Source organism: Tamandua tetradactyla, chromosome 13 (genome assembly GCF_023851605.1).
Source record: "Tamandua tetradactyla isolate mTamTet1 chromosome 13, mTamTet1.pri, whole genome shotgun sequence".
NCBI classification, from domain to species: domain Eukaryota; kingdom Metazoa; phylum Chordata; class Mammalia; order Pilosa; family Myrmecophagidae; genus Tamandua; species Tamandua tetradactyla.
The window spans coordinates 52,176,503-52,193,839 of record NC_135339.1 but is presented as its reverse complement, the minus strand read 5'-3'; the positions used below and the strand labels follow the sequence as shown (position 1 = coordinate 52,193,839).

At 36.4% G+C, this 17,337-nt stretch overlaps 1 protein-coding gene across 15 annotated transcripts in view; it reads left to right on the top strand.

The window, feature by feature from the left end:
* EXOC6 (exocyst complex component 6) overlaps window positions 1–17,337 on the top strand; it is a 250,477-nt gene that overhangs the window by 127,924 nt on the left and 105,216 nt on the right. For all 15 annotated transcript variants that reach the window (XR_013161620.1, XR_013161621.1, XM_077125426.1 and 12 more), the window contains 3 exons: window positions 3,516–3,625; window positions 7,773–7,884; window positions 8,405–8,539. Coding sequence is in view for 13 of the 15 variants with exons in the window: in XM_077125426.1 (XP_076981541.1) it covers window positions 3,516–3,625; window positions 7,773–7,884; window positions 8,405–8,539 (357 nt within the window). In the remaining 2 variants the exon portion in view is untranslated. The remainder of the gene's footprint in view (window positions 1–3,515; window positions 3,626–7,772; window positions 7,885–8,404; window positions 8,540–17,337) is intronic.

Genomic DNA, 17,337 nt, shown 5'->3' with positions numbered 1-17,337 from the left:
CCTATATTACAGAGCAGCTATAAGAAAAAATTTGGGAGGATGGTATGGTAGCCCATGAAAAACTCTGGGATCTGTCCTGTAACTACTTGTTGAAGAGTGCTTTGAAAACTATTGCCTTCTTATTTCTTTGCTTTGTATATATGTTATATTATACAATAAAAAAGTTAGAAGAAAAATTATTGCAAAGCGATGCTAACCAAGACAGTGTGGTACAGCACAAGAATGGATGTATTGTTCAATGGAGTAGATCTGGGAGTCTGAAAATAAAGCCATACATCTATGGTCATCTGCTTTTATTCAAGGATGCCAAGAATGTTCATTGGGAAAACAATAGTCTTTTCTACAAATGGTGCTGGGATAACTGGATAGCCACATGCAAAAGAATGAAGTCGAACCCTTGCCTCACAGTATATTTAAAAATTAACTCAGAATGTATCAAGAACCTAAATGTTTGCAAAAAATCCTCTAACACTCTTTGAAGAAAACATAGGGATATATCTTCATGACCTTGGATTTGGCAAAGGATTTGCAGATATCACACTATAAGCACAAATAAAAAAATAAATGAATTAGACTTCATCAAAATTACAAACACTTGTGCTTCAAATGACATCAACAAGACAGTGAAAAGACAACCCACGGATAGGAAGAAAACATTTGCAAATCATATAAGGCAAAAGAATTTTTGCAACCTAGTAGAGGACATATAACCCAATTAAAAAATTTGCAAAGGACTTAAATAGACATTTCTCCCAACAGAGGAGGTACACAATTGGACAATAACTACATGACATCATCAGTCATTGAAATGCAGATCAAAGCCACAATAAGCTGTCACTTCATACCCACCCACTAGGATGTCTAGACTCAAGAAGTCCGATACTAAGAGGTGTCCCAAGGGTGTGGGAAAATTGGAACCCTCATATACTTCTAATTAGAATACAAAGTGGTATAGTTGCTTTGGAAAATAGTCTGGCAGTTGCTCAAGCAATTAAACATAGATTTACCAGATGATCCAGCAATTCCACTCCTAGGTATAAACCCAAGATAAATTAAAATATATGTCCACATGGAAACTTGTACATGATTGTTTATGGCAGCATTATTAATAATCACCAAAAGGTGGAAGCAACCCAAGTGTTCATCAGTGAACAAATGAAAAAGCTAAATGTGATTTACCAATACAATGGAATATTATTCAATCATAAGAAATGAAGTACTGATATATTTTACAACAATAATTGAAAAAATTATTCTAAGTGAAAGAAGCCAGACACAAAAGGCCACATACTGTATGATTCTCTTCTTTGGAAAGTCCAGAATAGGAAAATCTAGAGAGTCAAAAAAATAGATTAGTGGTAGCTTAGAGGAGAGGGAGCTGGCAGGAGGGTAGGGGAGTATAGCTAAAGGGTATGTTTTCTTGTTGAGGTGATGAAACTATTCTAAAATTGACTGTGGTGATAGTTGTACATATCTGTGAGTATTCCAAAAACCATTGAATCGTACACTTTGAAAGGGTGAATTGTATGGCTGTGTGTCTTAGCCTCCCAGTGCTGCCAAATACCATAGGCTTGTTCGCTTAAATCAACAAGAATGTATTGTCTCACAGTTCTGTAGGTTAGAAGTCTAAAGTTAAGATGTCAGCAGGGCCATGTTCCCTCTGAAACCAGTAGGGAATATCCTTGCCTCTTTTTAGCTTCTGGTGGTTTGCTGACAGTTCTTGGCATTCCTTGGCTTGCAGGGACAGCTGTTCAATCTCTGCTTCCATTATCATATAGTATTTTCCCATTGGTGTCTGTCTCTGAGTCCAGATTTTCTTCTTCTTATAAGCACACCAGTCATATTTGAATCAGGCCCACCCTAATCCAGTTTGGCTTCATTTTAGCCAATTACATCTTCAAAGACCCTATTTTGAAATAAGATCATGTATTAGTTTGCTAATGCTGCCAGAATACAATATACTAGAAATGGAACTTCTTTTAAAAAGAGAATTTGTTACGTTGCAAGTTTTTATTAAGGCTGTGAAAATATCCAAATTAAGGCACCAACAAGAGGTTACCTTCACTCAAGAAAGGCTGATGCCATCCAGAACACTTCTCAGCCGGAAACGCATGTGGCTAACATCTATTGGTCCTTGTTCCTGGTTCTTTTGCTTCTCACTTCTGATGCCATTGGTTTCCTCTCTTAAGTGTTATGGGCCTTCACTTAGCTCCTCTGGGACACAACTCTGGATTCTGGCTTGCTTAGCATCTCATGGGAAGGCACATGATGACATTTGCTGGGCTCCGCCTGTGTCTAGGCATCTGCTCTCTCTATCAGCACTCCAAGCATCTCCAAACATCTGTGTGTCTGTCAGCTCGGAAGCAACTGTTCTTCAAGTGTCTGTATCTTCAAGCATCTCTGTCATTTCTGAGGTTTCTTCAAAATGTTTACCCTTTTAAAGAACCCTGGTAACTAGTCAAGACCTAACTTGAAGGGGCAGAGTCACATCTCCATCTAATCGAAAGGTCACACCCACAATTGGGAGCATCACATCTTTGTGGAGATAATTTAATCAGAAATTTCCACCCTAAAGTAATGGATCAGGATTAAAATAAACAGCTGTCCCCACAAGATTGGCTCAAAATTAAAACATGGCTTTTCTGGGGTACATAATATTTTCAAACCAGAACAGGTCACACTCATGGGACCACGATTTAGGATAATCTTTGGGGGAGACAAAATTCATCATACAGCAGTATGTAAATTATATCTCAGTAAACCTGTTTTTAAAAGCATATAATGTGGGGCTTCTGGTAACAATCTTGGGAAAATACTGAGAATTTTCAAATAAACGTTGACTGATACAAGAGTTTAGCTAAGAAGTACTCTGTAAACCATTGGCTGCATACCAGTGTGTGATGTTATACTGGTTAGAAAGCTGCTATAAGGTATTCTGGGAGTTAGGGATTGAACTGAATACTTTCATGAATTTGTATCAAGCCTACATAGAAGGTTGAATAGAGCCTTCGTAGAATTATTCTATCCAGGTGAAAACTTCCTGGGTAGTTCCCTAAAATAGTAGCAGAACTCCTACTACATTTGTTTAATCTTTGACATCTCATTATCCAATTTTTCATCTCAGATCTTTGGCAGATGGTACAGGAATGATTCCTTGTACCACAATGATAATTTTGAGCCAGGTCGTTGGCCCGTAGCTTTTCTGGCCAACCTGACTCATAATTATAGATTCAAAGAAGCAGATAAATGTCTTTCAGGGTACTCTTCATTAAAACATAGATATTATGTGTGTTTTCTCTGCTTATTCGAAATCTGGCATTATGATTTAAGAAACTGGTAAACTGCCACATAATTTTCTTCAGAAATACTTGTTTTCTTTAAAATCTCAAAAATAAATGTAAATGAAATGACTTTGTGATGCAGGTGTTTATTGCTAATTCAAAGGTGAATTCAGTTTTATGTTTTAAATTTTAGGTGACTACAAAACAACATTAACTTTGTTTTTATTTCTGTAGCAATCTTTCCCAAAGAAATTTCCCATGTCTCAGTCAGTGCCTCATATTTACATTCAAGTTAAAGAATTTATTTATGCCAGCCTTAAATTTTCAGAATCGCTACACCGAAGGTAAGTTTATTAATAAGAAATGAATCTTTATCATAACTGTTTTTATGAAGAATTGGTGCTTTATTTTCATGCTGTGACTCTCTAATGAATTATGATCTCATTGGAAAGGCTTACGTATTTTGGTGACGTGGTATTACTATATGTCTGATATTATGCTTTTTAACTTTGTATTATGTAAATTTTAAACATGTAAGAGTAGAAATAATAAATAGGAAATTCATATATTGTATCTTTATTTAATAATAATTTTACTCAATATTATAAAGTAAATTCCAAAAATAATTATTTTTACCCCCTAGATACTTCATTTTTGTTTCTAAAAACAGTGACAGCATTTCACTACACAACCACACTTAAGAAAATTAACACTAATTCCTAAATATTATCAGTTCCCTAGTTTGTTTCAGTATTTTCTTGATTGTCCTCAGAATATCTTTTTATAGTTGGTATGTTTGAGTCAGGTTCTAAACAAGGTCCACACTTTATATTTGTTGCCAAATCTGTTTGACCAGTGCCCTCTTTTTTTCTATGTCATAGAGTTGTTGGAAATCTGATATTCTCTATAGTTTTGTTTTGCTTTTTCCCAAATAGGTTTGAAGTGAGGATTCAGACAAATTCAATGGAATAAAGATTATTGTAGTAATTGGTATCACACTCACTAATGGAGAGCAGCACAGCAATTGCTGATAGCTCTAGCCAAACCTAACCTTATAGACAAGACAATACCATTTTCCTAGTGTGATGAAAGTAATACCCTATATTTATGGAGACAGGCAATATGATATTATTCGTATTTTGCTAATGTGGTATTTAAGTTCATGTGTCAACTTGACCAGGTGAAGGTGCCTAGTTCTATTGCTGTGGACATGAGCCAATGGCATGTGAACCTCATCTGTTGCTGACTACATCTGCAAGTCGGCTAGGAGGCATGTCTGCTGCAATGAATGATGTTTGATATAATTGGCTGGAAGCTTAAATGAGAGAGCTCAACGTAGCACAGCCCAAGCAGCTCAGCGTACCTCATCTCAGCACTCACAGCTCAGCTCAGGCCTTGAGATGCAGAAAGGAATCACCCCGGGGAAAGTTGTTGGAACCCAGAGGCCTGGAGAGAAGGCCAACAGAAATCACCCTGTGCCTTCCTGTATAAGAAAGAACCTCACTTGAAAGTTAGCTGCCTTTCCTCTGAAGAACTATACGTTTTTAACTAAATAAATCCCCTTTTATTAAAATCCAGTCCATCTCTGGTGTGTTGCATTCTGGCAGCTAACAAACTAGAACAGCTAATAAGGAAACTGAGGCTCAGAGAGGCTGTATCAGTTGTCTTGAATAACCGACATAGTTAAAGAGATGGGAACCTTTATTCTTTATACATCTGTTCCAGCTGTCTAGAACATTGTCATATGATAAGATACAACTCTGATTGTGAATACTCTCTGGAAGACAGGGTGGTGATACTGCCTTTCATACTGCCACCTCTCCGAAATCCAACCTTCCAGATTTATGTACTGAATAGCATAAAATGTCTTTCTTCAGTGGGAAACTTGTTCTGAAATTTATGTCACAAAAAGCCATAAAGGCAGTTCAGATATAACATTTATTTTTCACTATGAAACAGTGAAAGCAATAACAGTTCTTTTATTGTATCTGTGTCTCTTATTGTAAACTGCCACAAATCTATTTTGGATTTAAACAAAGTATAAGTACGTGGAAATATAAATGTGTGTTCTGCCAGGATGAAAGAATATTGATATTTTAGGGTTTATACTGCTCCTCCCTTGTGGATAAGGATTCTTTAAAATATTCTTTAATTTCTGATCCTGAATAATGTGAGTGGGAGAGGGAAGGAAAATACCTGACACATAGTATCTGCTGTGCTATATTGCCCTTATAAGCCTGTGGTTCTCAAAGTTTGCCCCCTCCCACTCCCCCAGGTCAGCAGCATTAAACTTGGAAATTATTAGAAAAACAAGCTCAGACTTAGTGAATTAGAAATTCTGAGGGTGGGTCCCAGGATTAAATCACGCTCCCTGTGGATGCTGATGAATGCTGAAATTTAAAGAACCAATACCTTAAGCTTCATCATACACTGCTAGTCTCTTATATCAGTCTCTAATGATGTATTTTAATGACATTAGCTTTAGACCTCAATCAAGAAACTCACTAGAAGTAATGTATTCTCTGCAGTGCACCCATTGACACACACAACATAATCAAGTATTTGAAAAACAGTGAATATAAGTGAGTATTCGCTTAAAAGGGATAGCATAAAATGTATAATATTACAATGAGTAGATCTTGAGGCTCAAATGATCTAAGAGTCACCAATAATTTATACCTACGCTGTTTTTTCATTTAAAATACTAAAGTTCTGATCTAAGAGAGAGGCAGTATAAAGTTGTGATTGATAACATAAGCTTTAGACTCCTGTAGACCTTAGTTTGATGCTGACACTTTTTAGCTGTAGAATGGCCTTGGGCCAGTCACGTCATCTCTTTATACTGTAAAATGAGAGATATAGAAGTACCTAATTCATAAGGTGGTTGTAAGTTAAGTACTGCATGTGTATAAAGCCCTCAGTACAATACCTGGCACATGATAGACCCATTGGGCTTAGGAGAGAATGGGATGCTGTAATATTAGGAGGCTAGAGTTACTCGTGGTTACATTTTATTTTTTAAGCATTGGAAAACTGTTAAAGAATTTTTATCTGAGGAGTGGCATTATTAGAATTGAATTTTAGGATATGGCTCTGGCCTCAGTATGGATGATAGACTGGAGGAAGACAAAAACAGTCATATGAGGGGGTGAGGTAATCAGTCGTTCAAGCAAAAGATGAAAAACTGAAATAATCAAGATCATTGGTGACTAAGAGAAAGAACAAATGCAAGAAATATTTAGACATTTGAAATTAGAGTACTTTTGAATAATTAGATAAATTTAAAGGTTAGAGAACAATTTGACTTACGTTTGAGTAGACTTGGATTTGTTTATGTACTCCGAAGTAGAGATTCCAGTTACGGTTAGGCATTTCTGAAAATATTTGATTCTTTGTCAAGGAAATGAATAAGATAGATGCATGCATTTATTATTTTGACTCTTTTTGTATATGAACTCTTAGCATTGTAAAAAGTAACCATGGTACACTCATGCTACAGTAGAATTTCTTCCTTGTATCTTTGATAAATATACTGTCATTTTTGTTACTTCGTTTCCTGATGGTTCTAATTAACTCTCTGTAATCATAACTTATCCATTCAGAGAAAGGATATGGACTCAGTGTAGAAAAGGATATTTTCTTTTAAGAAATTTTCGGTCTGCGTAAAAGGTTTAGACTAAAATATTTTAGGAGATTTAGTATATTAAGATTTGATAAGTGTGAAACAGTCTTTAATTATTAGGAAGAGTACAACTCATAGATTCAAACAGCAGCAATTAATAAGAAGAATTACTTAGTTCAGATAAAAATCTCATGAGGGAAATACAGGTCAATCTTGTTGGCACAGATATCATAAATACTGAGAGTTTTCTTTTTCTGTTTTTACCCGTGGAAGAAAAATTATGCATTGATCCAGCACTCAAAGAATTAACTGGAAATGAAGGAACAATTAAACAAAAGACATTATTTGTAATGGAAAAGTTTTCATCTGAGACAGATGCTGTCCAGGGTGTCTTTATGTATAATTTGAGTTTTGTCAGAAAAGAAATCAGAGAAATACATTTTGTTCTAGAGCAACTATTGATAGATTAGAAGGAGTTTTCTGTCTGAGTGTTTGATACCGACTAACTTTGACTCTGCTGGTGAAATGCACATTTCCTGAGAGATCTTAAATCTAAATGTAAAGATTCAGAGAGAGAGATGTTTTCCTTTGCCAGTATTAGGGTTAACAGAAACTAGAAAGGGCTCCCATATTAAAAAAGGAGAACATTAAATTATGCCATGAGTGAATATTCTTTGAATATGTCACTCTAGTGAAATTAAGTTGAATTGCAGTTTGTGATTTAACATGTGAATTGTTGCAATTTATTTAAAGGTTTAAAGGAATGACTTGAAGCAGATATTTTAGTAAATTGTGTTAAATTATTATTTAGGATACTAACTAAACTGTCCCCTTTTGATAAGCTTAATAATACCAACCTTTGTTTTTAGCTCAACAGAAATAGATGATATGCTTAGAAAATCAACAAATCTGCTGCTGACCAGAACTTTGAATAGCTGTTTACTGAATCTTATTAGAAAACCTCATATAGGTTTGACAGAGGTATGTTAAAAAGAAACATAGCTAAATGTTTTGTTATATGAAACGATTATTATAATTTAGTTATTGCTGAATATTATTCTATAAAATTGGCTTTATGCTTTAACTGTATTAATGTAAGTGGGTTTGATTTTTAAAATGAAAACAAAATGTGAGAGCAAAGGGTTTATGTGGGGAATAGTAGATACTTGAAGATGTTAGAACATATATTTAGGTTTATGATTGCCAGACTTTACATGAAAAGTCAAAATCTTCACTTTAAAAAAATTTATAAATGTATACAATTTGAAAAAGTTTTTGAAAAGCTGTTTAAAATTGGCAGACTTTTGATGTATATTTTTTTAAACAATTATAGTATTTGTAAGCAGGCTTTTAAAATTAGATAATCAGTTATATTCTGTAATGCTTAAATTATGTATTAATGGGATATATTTGCTAGAAGCAGTAATCCTATATTTAAAAAATCAGGTGGCTTTGCATACATAGAACCTGCATTTTAATGGATGTATGTTGTGTTTCACAGCTAGTGCAAATCATCATAAATACAACACACCTGGAACAAGCTTGTAAATACCTTGAGGACTTTATAACCAACATTACAAATATTTCTCAAGAAACTGTTCATACTACAAGACTTTATGGACTTTCTACTTTTAAGGTATGTAAAAATGTGACCAAAAGTTTTCATTTCAATCACTGTAAGAAACTTTTAAAACTTAAAGGCAATTTTTATTACATGCTTGATTCCATTATATTCTTAATCATTGTCAACAATGGGTAGACAGTTGTCATTTTTTGGCATTTTAAACATCTTATTAAAATGGAGAAGAATTTATTTCTTTTCTGCAGATGTATGATAGCTAAGTACAACTTGTCAACTTGGGTAGGTTATGGAGTCCATTTGTTTGGCTACGCAAGCCCTAGCCTTATTCCTACTGTGAGCATATTTATGGTTTCAAATCACCAGTAAGTTGCTTGCATCAATTGCTGATTATGATCAACTGAGGAGATTACCTTCAGTAATCTTGGGTAAAAGACATCTCAGCCAATCAGTTGAGGGCCTTAAAAGGAGAATTGATGATTTCAGCAGTCGGAAGGAAGAATTTCCTTCTCTACTTCTGCCAGCCAACTTCCCCTGGGGAATACATCAAAAACCTTCATCGAGTGCATTTCCTAATATAACTTATGTAGATAGTTTGACTGAATGCTATAAGTACTTGGAATCTCAGGTAGGACATGAGATTTTGCTGGTTTGTCCAGAGTGATGCCCCGATGAATCCCAGAATGAGTCGATCAGTGAGTGGAAAAGCATCTGCAAAGCCCCCTTTGGGGAGTGCTGAGAATGGGGAGAATTTCAACTTCCCCAAGTTGAATTCTTGATATTCTCACAAGCAGTGTGGACAACCAAAGCTATAGGCAGAGCCCCCAGTCTTGGGGTTTGTTCATATGAAATGTAACCCCACAAAGGATAGGTCAAGTCTACTTAAAATTTAGGCCTAAGAGTCACCCCCAAGAGAGCCTCTTCTGTTGCTCAGATGTGGCCCCTCTCTCCAGCCAACACAACGAGCAGTCTTACCACCCTACCCCTCTCTACGTGGGGCATGATTCCTAGGGGTGTGGACCTTCTGGCAACGTGGGACAGAGATCTTGGAATGAGCGGAGACCCAGCATCAAGGGATTGAGAAAACCTTCTCGACCAAAAGGGGGAAGAGGGAAATGAGACAAAGTGTCAATGGCTGAGAGATTCCAAACAGAGTCAAGAGGTTATCCTGGAGGTTACTCTTATGCATCAAGTAGATATCATCTTGTTATTCAAGATGTTATGGAGAGGCTGGAGGGAACTGCCTGAAAGTGTAGAGCTGTGTTCCAGTAGCCATGTTTCTTGAGGATGATTGAATAATGATACAGCTGTCACAATGTGACTATGTGATTGTGAAAACCATCTGTCTGATGCTCCTTTTATCTACCTTGTCAACAAAAAAGTAGAACATATGGAATAAAAATAAATAATAGGGGGAACAAATACTAAAATAAATTTAGTTTAAATGCTAGTGATCAATGACAGCAAGGGGTAAGAGGTATGGTACGTATAACTTTTTTTCTCTGTTATCGTTTTATTTTTTTCTGTTATCTTTTTCTTTTTCTAAATCGATGCAAATGTTCTAAGAAATGATGAATATGCAACTAAGTGATGATATTGTGAATTACTGATTATGTATGTTGTTTTATTTTGTTTCTTTATTTTTTAATTAATAAATAAATTTAAAAAGAAAAAAAAACCTTCATCGGAGTTTCCAGCTTGTGACATGCCTATGAATTCAGACTTGCTCATCCCCATAGTCACATGAGCCAATTCCTAAAATAAATCTCAGAATATTTATATATGTTTATCTTGTCAATTCTGTTTCCCTGGAGAACCCTGACTAGTCAGATTTGGTACTGGGAGTGTGTTTTTGTCAGGGATCTCTAGAGAAACAGAACCAACAGGAGATATCTGAAAACATAAAATTAATAAAAGTTTTTCACACAGCCATGGGGATGCAAGGGTTTAAAATCTGTAGGGCAGGCCACATACTGGCAGTGCCAGTGAAGGTCCTCAACAAAACTCCCCAGGAGAGGCTGTTGTCTGAAGTAGAGAAAGGAAGATTCTCTCTTCTGAATTCTCCTTAAAAGCCTTCGGGTGATTAAGTGTCACTCATTGCAGAAGACCCTCCCCTCAGCCGACTGTACATGTATTCAGCTGTAGATACAACCAATGTGCTCATGATTTAAGTTCATGAAATGTCCTCACAGTAACCAATAAGCCAGTGCTTGCTTGACCAGACAGCTGGGCACCATCACCTGCCCAAGTTGGCACATGAACCTATCACCAAGTGATTTTTGAGAAACAGAATCTTAAGAATAAGATTTCTGAGTTGGCACTGAAGTTTTTAGAATTGCTTCTCTAGTCTGATTAGATTCAAAGGCATAATGACTATTTCCAGTGATCAAGATGGCAGTGATAGTCCATAGTGTGAACTGGCAATAGACATGCATAATTTCACCATTGGATACTGCTAATCAAATGCTTATAAGTGGCCAGCTCTGGATTTCAGTATATTTGACACCTTAATGGAGTTTTGTGGTCTCTTGGAGAATTTCCTACTTTCATTTGACTAATAAAGAGAAAACTTGGGCTTGGTTCACAGACAGTTTTGCACAAAATAAAGGTACCATGTGAAAGTGGAAAGCTGCACTATTATAGCCCGTTTTGGGGACATTTCTGAAGAACGGTGGTGAAGGGAAATCCTACCAGTAGGCAGAAATTTGAGTTGTTCATTTTGCTTGAAAGGAGAAATGGTTGGAAGTGTATATTGATTCATGGGCTGTGGCCAGTAGTTTGGCTGGATGGTCAGGGACTTGAATGGAACATGATTGGAAAATTGGCGACAAAGAGGACTGGGAGAGAGGTAAATGGATAGACCTTTTTGAGTGGGCAAAAACATGATATCTGTATCATCTGTGAATGCTCACAAAAGGGCAACTTCAGCAGAGGAAGATTTTAATAAGGTGGATAAGATGACCCTTTTTTGTGCATACCAATCAGATTCTTTCCCCAGCCACTCCTGTCATTGCCCAACGGGCTCATGAACAAAATGGCCATTGTGGTAGAGATGGAGATTAAATGTGGGCTCAGCAACATGGACTTCTACTCACAAAGGCCAACCTGGCTACAGTCACTGCTGAATGCCCAGTCCGCCGGCAGCAGAGGCCAGTACTGAGTTCCTGATATGTTACCATTCCCCAAGGTGATCAGCCTGCTACATGGTGGCAGATTGATTACATTGGATCATTTCCGTCATGGAAGGAGCAGTGTTTTATTGTAACTATAATAGACGCGCTGGATATGGGTTTGCCTCCTCTACATTTAATAATGATTCTGCCCAAACTACCGTCTTTGGACTTGCAGAATGCCTCATCACATCAGTGTGGTATTCCATACAGCATTGTTTCTGGTCAAGGAACCTACTTCATGGCAAATGAAGTGCAGGAATGGGCACATGCCTAATGGATATTACCTGGTCTTACCATGTTCCCCATCATCCTGAAGTGGCTGGATTGATAAAATGGTGGAATGGACTTTTGAAGACTCAATTTTGCCTCTAACTGTGTGGTAATATCTTGCAGGGCCACTGCATTGTTCTTAAGGAGACTGTATCTCTAAATCATCGTTCACTATACGGTGCTGTTTCTCCCATAGCCAGGATTCATGAGTCTAGGAATTAAGGAGTGGAAATGGGAGTGGTACCACTCACTATTACCCCTAGAGAACCACTAGAAAGTTTTTTGTTTCTTATCTCTGAAACCTTAAGCTCTGCTGATCCACGGGTCTTAGTTCCAAAAAGAGGAGCTCTTCCATCATGAGACCAAACAAGGATTCCATTGAACCGGAAGTTAAGAATACCACTGGCTACTTTGGGCTTCTCACACTTCTGAATCAACAGGCAAAGAAGGAAATTGCTGTACTGGCTAGGGTGATTGATTCGCATTATTAAGGGGATATAGGATTGCTACTACAGAGTGGAATTAAAGAAGAGTTTGTCTGGAATACAGGGGATTTCCTAGGGCATCTCATAGTACCACCATGCCCTGTGATTAAAGTCAATGGAAAACTGCCACAGCCCAATCCAGGCAGGACTATTAATGGCCCAACTTCAAAAATGAGGGTTTGGTTCACCCCACTAGGCGAAAAAACATGGCCAGCTGAGGTCCTTACTGAGGGAAAAGGAATATGAAATGGGTAGTGGAAGAAGGCAACTATAAATATGAGCTTTGACCACATGACCAGTTACGGAAATTAAGACTGTAAGGGTTATTAATATTTCTCCCTTGCTTTGTTATGAATATGTTTGTCTAGATACATAAAGCTAATATCTTTGTTTCCTCCTTCCTTTATCCCCTTATCATACAACATAAATTATATTAACTTTATGTCATAGTATTTAAGTTATAGGATATCGAATTTAACAGAAAACATTACCCGTGGACTTGTACCTTCTTCTGGGAAAAGAATTAGTGCATTTCCAGTTGTACTTGGGACAGTTGAGTATTGCTAGGTGAAAATAAGACTGTTATTGCTTTTAATTAGAGATTGAAGATGTGTATGGGTGCCAGATAGACAAGAGGTGGACTGTGGTGGTTACACTTATATGTCAAGTTGGCCAGGTTATGGTGTCCAGTTGTTTGGTCAAGCAAGCCCTGGCCTGATTGCTACTGTGAAGATATTTTGTGGATTTTAATCATCAGTAAATTGCTTGTGTCTATGGCTGATTACATCTACATTCATCTAAGGAGATTATTTTCAATGGTAAGGGAAGTCTTATCCAATCATTTGACAACCTTAAAAGAAGAACTGATGATTTCAGCAATCAGAAGGAAGGATTTCCATCTCTTCTGGGCAATGTATTGAAAGCCTTCATCAGAATTCCCAGACTTTGGGGATAAACCAGGATCTGGCATCAAGAGATTAAGAAAACCTTCTTGACCAAAAGAGGGAAGAGGGAAATGAGGCAAAATGAAGTTTCAGTGGCTGAGAGATTTCAAACAGTCGAGGTTTATCCTGGAGGGTTATTCTTATGCATTTTATAGATATCCCTTTTTAGTTTATGATGTATTGGAGTGGCCAGAGGGAAGTACCTGGAACTGTAGAGCTGTGTTCCAGTAGCCTAGATTCTTGAAGACAATAATGTAAAGCTACAACATTTACAGTGTGACATATACAACTATGTAATGATATTGTGAGCCATTGATTGTACACCTCGTATAGAAAGTATATACGTGAAGATTTAGCAATAAAAATTTTTTTTTTAAAGTTCCCAGACTGTGAACTGACCTATGGAATTCAGACTTGCCTCTCCCCATAGTCACATGAACCAATTCTTATAATAAATCTCATAATATTTACTTTATGTATATATCTTTATCTATATATCTATCTGATCTTTATGTCTGTCTGTCTACTGTTGATTCTGTTTCCCTGGAGAACCATGACAAATATAAGATATATCATATTTTTTTTCAAGTTTTGGAGACTTGCACTATGACTGATTAGTCTAACTGAATTTCAATTAATGACTCAGTTCAGTAATTATTTTTTTATATGGGCCATATACTTATATGTGTGTTTGGGTATTAGAAAGTTAAACTAGTTAAGTTTAAGATTTGCTTTACATTCCTTATTGGTCTGGTCTGAAGAAAAGAAATGTTACCTTATTTTAATGTCATTAAAGTCCTCCTTTTTTTCTGAATACAAAGATTTGTTTGTATGATAATCATGAGATATGCCAAAATATTAATTAATGACTATTTCAAGCAGAAGGCAAAATTAAATACCATTTCTGTTTTATAAAATACTTTTATTGATTTGGAGTTACATTGATGAGACACTGGCACAGTATAATAGCATAAAACCTTTTGCATTGAATTTTTGGTTAAACTCCTGATAAACTACTTACTAATCCCTCATATCTACAATATGAGCTTCATAGTTTCAACACTATTACAGAGAATTCTTGTCTTACTTCTTTTGCTGTGGTTATACAAGTTATCTCTTAAAATTATAGTGTGATCATTTATATTTAAAAAATTCAGTGTACTTATAGTTTGAATTAAATAATTTAACGTTAAAAGTTAACCAGCCTTTGAAAGTATAAAGTCCAAAAATGACTCGGGGTTTCAAAAATAATCTGCCTGGCCCCCAAATCTTATGTTATTCTGATGACTCTGAGTTCATGTATTTATACTAATAGATGAGGCACAAATGTGGAATGATATCTGAGCCCACACATGTACAAAAACAGTTATTAGAACTGAGATATAAACCTGAAAAAAATAGGCATTTATTTATTCACATGGTATAATATAGTGACATAGGGCATTTACTCTGGAGTTAGATTGCTATATGACCTTGGCTTGGGAAACTTTTTTAATTTTAATGATTCCTGGTTACTTTATCTGTAAAATTAGGGTAACAATATAACCCTACCTCCTACATTTATTATGAGGATTAAAGGAGATACAGTTGCAGGAGAAAGACCATGGTTTCTTTTGCCCAAAGTGCGCAATACCAATTTCTGAAACACCGGGTTTTCAAAAAGAGAAAGAGTTGATTACTAGGCCCGTGGTTGGAGAGCAGATGGCCTGTCGGCCCAAAATCTATCTCCCTGAACCACGGTAATTCTGATAGTTTTATTAATAAAGATGGGCAGCATGTAGGATAATGAGCACAGTAGCCTCAGATGATGTAATTAGAGGTGATCTCATTACTGAGCATGCACAGACTGATTACATGCTTAGTCACAGATCATAGGTAAGGAAATGGCAGATTGAGGTATAGGTGACTTACAGGTTAAAGTCTAAGCTACTGTGCATATCAGGTGGGCCCATTTTGGTTAGATCTAGTCTCAGTTATCAAGATAACTTTGGGCTTGGGGTGGGTTAGTTCTGGGCAGACCCAAGACCCTTCTTCATTAATAAGCATTCGGGGCTGTCTTTAGTGATTACGAGACTCTGAAGTTGAAAAACTGGATAACTGGGTACAAGTGAAGGTTAGTCACAAGGTTTTTACAATCACAGGAACAAAAGATAAGGGCTATACAGTCATTATCAGAGATCAATGCAGCTGGATTACAATTTAGAGATTTCAAGTATTTCCCTCTGTTTATTCCAATGTATCAGAAAGCAAAAAGGAATATGTAAATAATGATTCAGTAATCAAAATCATCCCTTAAATCCTTATTTCTCAGTTACAGTAATATGGTATCATTTATTGTACATCATCTATGCTATAAACATTCTTGGTATGTGCTGTGGATACAAAAATAAATCCCTGTCCAAGAAGCTCATAAGAGAAAAAAATTTTGAACAGACACTTAACAGTATGGTGTGGTAAGTACTGTAGTATAAGAGGAGACTGCACAAGTGTTTTTACTTTTATTTATCCGATGACAAATTGATGCCTGTTATCACAGTGTTTATCCGCATTTAGAACAGATTTTTGCACAGTCTCTCTCTTTGTTGCTCTGTCTCTTCTGTCTGTGTTACTCATAACCTCTCAAGACAGGATTTACTAAGATCTAGAGTTATAAGCATATTTAACTGTTTAACATTAAATGTTATATACTTATTCCACTCTGATTAAAACATGAATTGCCTTGACATCTAGTGTATCTAGGGATCCTTAAGCCATTTTTCTTATCAGTTATAAGGGAAAGAACCAGAGATATTGGAACCAGATACTTTTAGATTGGGGGTCTTGGAAATATACTTCAAAAAATCTGCCTGTTAGGAGGGAATGCTTAGAAATGTTAGTTTTGGTCCATCATTCCAGGGGTTCCTTGAGTTGTAGATATTTAGTGGAAACCACAACATTTGTAGCAAAACCTGGTAGGTTTCCCTGGAAATCAGATTCAGTCTCTAAAAATAGCAAAGCATCCTTTTTTGTTGTTGTTGTTGTTTTCTGGCATAGAGCTCAGAAACCCTTTTGTATTTTATGCTGTGGGAGCTCTGTAGTTGGAGGTCAAGTTCTACTTTCTGGTCTGTTTCAAGAGGAATTTGTATATATTGTGATATGAAATCACTTCAAGGATGTGTTGAACATTAAATCAATATTAAAGTGAATTACTGAGGAAAGTTGGAGCATTTCCATTTATACTGAGTAGTCAGTTGCCTGTTTCACAGAGATAAGTAAAGTACAGTTGGATCACGGACATTTTTTTGAATTGCTTAAGCAACCTCTTAGCCTAATTCCTTTCAGTCCTGCAACCCTACAAAATATATACCTATGTTATGAAAATATAGGCACTTATAGGAGCCATTTACTTATACCTTCCTTTGTACCCCTCCCTCCAAAAAGCACTTGTGGAAGCACTAAGTGCCTGCTCTGACTTCTTATATGTTTACTCTATGAAATGTTATATAGACTACCTTGTTATCTTGCCTTTCAACTTGTTAAATCTGTGAGTGAGAGAAGAGGTACAGTAAGTGGTTCCTGACTTCAAGCTCTACCTCAGGTTTTAAAATTAATTGGGCCCCTGCTGAGTGCTACTAATAGGTAATATATGGCTCTCATAACTAAAACGGTTTGCATCAGAATAGAGGGACATAATGGGAATCCTATTTTCTCTTTAATCTATGAGGTAGAGAAATAGCTGAGTTCTTTCTCTGTGGCTTCAGGGTTCTTTAACATGGCTCCATGGAGCCTTTCCAACCTGCTACCCTAAAAAGTCCATTCCTTTTGAATCCTGGCAGTGATTATAACTTCTAAGTGCCTACAGCAAATACATTTTTGATTCTTTTTCTAATTTGCCCATTTTCATCTGCTGATGACCAACTTGATTGCCATTTTTTTTTAAAGGCTGTCACTTTTTTTTTGTCTTGCTTTACCACCAGCTTCCCTATTCTCATCTTTCCCCTTTA